At 38.6% G+C, this 3,913-nt stretch overlaps 1 protein-coding gene across 3 annotated transcripts; it reads right to left on the bottom strand.

Annotated features, from left to right (window-relative positions):
- Positions 1-826: 826 nt before the first annotated feature.
- LOC125198309 (transcription factor bHLH91-like) lies at positions 827-2,650 on the bottom strand. 3 transcript variants are annotated; one of them, XM_048096684.1, is made up of 4 exons: positions 2,601-2,650; positions 1,652-2,505; positions 1,172-1,561; positions 827-1,093 (listed from the first exon to the last, which is right to left on the bottom strand). In XM_048096684.1, the coding sequence occupies exons 2-4, from the start codon at positions 2,489-2,491 to the stop codon at positions 989-991; spliced, it is 1,335 nt and encodes a 444-aa protein (XP_047952641.1). In that variant the 5' UTR covers positions 2,492-2,505; positions 2,601-2,650; the 3' UTR covers positions 827-988. The 3 variants fall into 3 exon arrangements, with proteins under 3 accessions (XP_047952641.1, XP_047952642.1, XP_047952640.1); XM_048096685.1 differs by having other exon boundaries at positions 1,652-2,519; positions 2,601-2,627; XM_048096683.1 differs by having other exon boundaries at positions 1,652-2,607.
- Between the last annotated feature and the right edge of the window lie 1,263 nt (positions 2,651-3,913).

Raw genomic sequence — 3,913 nt, forward strand, 5'->3', positions numbered from 1 at the left:
GTTACTAGCTTAGCTTTGAGCATTTTTATGCATAAGAATGTTAGAATAAATTATGTATGGTCTTAGACAAAGAATATGTGTATTATTTAGATGAGATGAGAAATAGGTCTCTTTTAACTAGGTGCAAGAGTCGCAAGTTGGCATTCTAAATGAAGAATGAGAATGAAAATGTAAGAAAAGTAGTAGTAACTCTTAAAACCATGTATCGTAGATAAGAAATGGTACTCTTATAAGTTATAAGTAGTACAATAGTTACGATGATACATGTTGCCAATAAAAATAATATATTCGCATAATAATGGTTTTAGTTAATAAAGCTACTAAAAATATTGAGCAATAAGTTGTATGCTATGTCTACATATAGTTATGACCATTACAATTTACAAATCATTTCTCGATCATGAAATGAATAATGGTCAAATAAAAGTACAATTTGCTTTTCTGATCCATTGTCCGTGATCAATAATTGTCATCGTAATTATTATATTATATACTTATTATATTATCTTATATAAATTTTAGTCTTGTTTGTAATTTAATTAAATCTAGTTGATGTATGCTCGATCGGGAGTAAAATATTAGTATGATATGTTATAAGAATATCAATAGTAGATTAGTAGTAGTATTTATAATAGTCGATTATGTTTATTTTACATTATCAACATTAATCATCCAAACTTTTTGGCCATCATCTTAATTAAGCATTTTACACATTGATTGAAAGCGAACACTCTAATCAATTGAGCTATTCTTCAGCCTCATTTTATTAGCATATTAGTAAGAAAACTGTCTAATCAGTAGCTTGTAGTAATTGAAAAGAAACACATTTAGCTAGAGAGACATAACCATAGTAAAGATGTTTAGCCATTTGTGCACCTTCCACAAATGCATTAAACTATTACAAGCATGAATTTATGTTATAATGTTGAAGTAAGATTTTCTAGCTACAGATCAACTGTAACAGTTAAAACTAATTTTAAACATCAGCTCAATAGCTACCTGCCGGCGGTGGAACCGCGGCATACTGCTTGTCCACAACCTCGATAAGCTTGTTCGCCACCGCGCTCGCGTACACAATCGAACCCTCGCAAATCTGCACATCATCAAACGATTGAATACAATGGAGAGAGAAAAAAGTGGTTGAATCAAATGAAATAGCAATGTATTAAACCTTGGAGTTGAAAAGATAACTGTAGTAGTCCCCAATAAGGCCACCAGCAACATGGTGGAGATCGAGCTGCAATTCATCAAGCACCTTGGATACAAACAGCAAGCAGTTGATCCTCTTCTGCTGCACCAGCTTCACCGTGATCTCGTCGTCGATGATCCGCACATCCACCTCCGTGTTCTTCGACTTCCTGTGCAGCCACGAGCTCCGCAGCGAGGATCCATTCATGTCACCAACGCATTTCGATTCGCCTTCATGCTCCTCCATCTTCGGCCGCTTCAGCCTCTCCCTCGCGCATCTCTTCTTCTCCACCAAACCTTTCAGCTCCGCCACCGTCATCTTCAGCTCGTCGATGTACCGGATCGCGTCGCCAACGATCGACGCTCTATCATTCTTCAATTTCCAATTTTCAGTTTCAGTCACAATCAGTTGAATTTTACCCAAATTGACGAGATTCATGAGATTAATCGATTGATTTCATACCTTAGTTGGAGTAGGAACCAAGGATCTGAGCGCTTGGTACTTATCATTCAACAGCACTCTCCGATGCTTCTCCGTCGCGAAATGCTTCGCGTCTTTGATTCCGTCTCGATTTTTACCGCCGATCTCGGCCGCGTTGAACTCATAGACACGATCAACGCCGTTTTGGTACAGACCGACGTTTGGCTCTCTCTCGTCAACGCCGTTAGTGAAGAGACCTCCGCCGAGCGAGTAAACCCCTCCGCCGTGGGGGAGAGAGTGGAAGAGCTCTCTGAGGAGAGGCGGCTGAGGAGGGAGATTCAGCGGCAGGAGAGGATCGTAGAGGACGCCGCTCGAGGCGGAGGATCCGTCGGCGGAGGGGCTGACGTTGACGTTGACGTCGCCGAGCAGCCCGAGCGAGGCGAGGAAAGCCGGGGATTTCTGCGAGAAGTTGGGGAGGAGAGACGAGCGCGGGAGGGGGAATATGTTGAGCAAATCGGGGGCGTCGGCAACCATGGAAGATGCGGCGGCGTACATTTGGTTGAAATCGGCCGCCGGATTCTGCGATTGGTGGTGGTAGTGGCCGTTCTCGGCGTTGAATCCGGCGATCTCTTGCCAGCTTGAGGAATCTTGGGGGATCTCGGCGCCGGATTTGTTGTTGTAGCACTGCTCGATCTCGAGCTGCTGCTGCAGCTCCATCTCCAGGGCTGACGCGGCGGCGACGGCTGCGGCGACGTCGTTTTGGGGGTAGGATTGCTCCTCCATTGAGAAATGGTTTTGGGAGAAAGCGTTCTCAACTTGAGACATTCCACTTCCGTGTGAAATGCTGCTTTGATCGAAATCGCCATTTTCCTGATTATACATCTTTCTGTTGATTTCTGTGAAAGAGAAACTAAAAAAAACTGTTAAAACAGATGGAATTGAAGAAAGCATAACATATTTGAGCTTTTTGCGCAGTTGAAGAAATCTGTACCAAAAAAGCGAAAATCAGAAGTCTGAGTGAAAAGGGAGGTGAAATTTTTGTGGGTTTGGTTGAGTATGGTGTGGGTTAGGAGGGGACTAATACTTATATGTATATTTATTTTCTCATTATGGAAAAAATATTTTAGTTTTTGGAATTCTTTTATTTGTATGCTTTCTATTTTCAATAGTCTTTTTGTATATCTCTGTTTCCTGTAAGGAGAAATTTGTTACACTGAACTGTTGAAATGGGGCCCACACATGATCCTCTGTGCATTTCTGAATTATATGCATAGACCGTTTATTCCACATAATATGTCTCAAAAGATATAAACAAAAATATATACAAAAAAAGGTTGTTCGGTTTTGTGAATTCATTGATTCTTTACCTCACAATGGTGGGGAATTTTATTCCATTATTTGAGAAATATGCATCGAGGTTTTATTAATATTAAACGGATTAAGTGTTTGGGTAAAATTATCAATAAAATTTATTCCCTCCGTCGCAAGAAAGATGACCCAATCCTTGGAAGGTACGAGATTTTATGCAACTTTATTTTGTATGTTGATTGGAGAGAGTAAGTAAGAGAGAGAATAAAGTAGAGATAAATGAGTTTCTATTTTAAGTAATGTGTCTCCTTGATTGGGACAAACTAAAAACGAAAATGGGTCATCTTCATCTTCAGTGGAACAGATGGAGTATTAAATACGATTAATTCCTCAATTTGAATATAATGATTGATTGTGCTATTATAAATTTGATTTTTCTCAACTTCCTCATAATCTCGGATTTGGAGGAAATTATGTATGAGAAGGCAAACAAAAATACTTATGTGAATATATTCTCAATTCCCACGTACTCCGTATAACTAATTAGTCCTTAATATTTACACATATAACATATCATGTCACAACAATAAATTTAAACATAAAGCAGGCCAACATTTTTTTTCTCATGGGTCAATCGAGAAAAGTATCAAATTTATGATTTGATCTACTATTTTTTAGATTATGGAATTAATCAGAAATTAACTAAATTTAATGATTTTTCAACAATTTGCCGAAATATAATTACATTTATGGACGTATATTTTTTGCTACAAATGGTTTAAATTGTCGGGAAAAGAGTTTGCTAACCTAGAATTAGGTCTCTTACCTTTTCGGTATTAATCCACCACTTTTAACTCTCTCTCTCTCTCCTATTTTTAAATCTATTTCAATCACTATAAAGGTCGAGTCACAATATATTAGACCTTTAGCCTTCGACATTAGTCACTCCACCATTGAATCAACATATGAGCACATGCACATGACCAACTCTTGTTA

The sequence above is a fragment of the Salvia hispanica genome, unplaced genomic scaffold, assembly GCF_023119035.1.
Source record: "Salvia hispanica cultivar TCC Black 2014 unplaced genomic scaffold, UniMelb_Shisp_WGS_1.0 HiC_scaffold_1355, whole genome shotgun sequence".
Classification (NCBI taxonomy): Eukaryota; Viridiplantae; Streptophyta; class Magnoliopsida; order Lamiales; family Lamiaceae; genus Salvia; species Salvia hispanica.

Coding starts and splice junctions, on each gene's coding strand:
- LOC125198309 (XM_048096683.1), bottom strand. CDS start 2,560: ATGCTTTCTTCAATTCCATCTGTTTTAACAGTTTTTTTTAGTTTCTCT. Junction 1,562..1,651: donor TGGTTCCTACTCCAACTAAG/GTATGAAATCAA, acceptor TGGAAATTGAAG/AATGATAGAGCGTCGATCGT. Junction 1,094..1,171: donor GTTATCTTTTCAACTCCAAG/GTTTAATACATT, acceptor GATGATGTGCAG/ATTTGCGAGGGTTCGATTGT.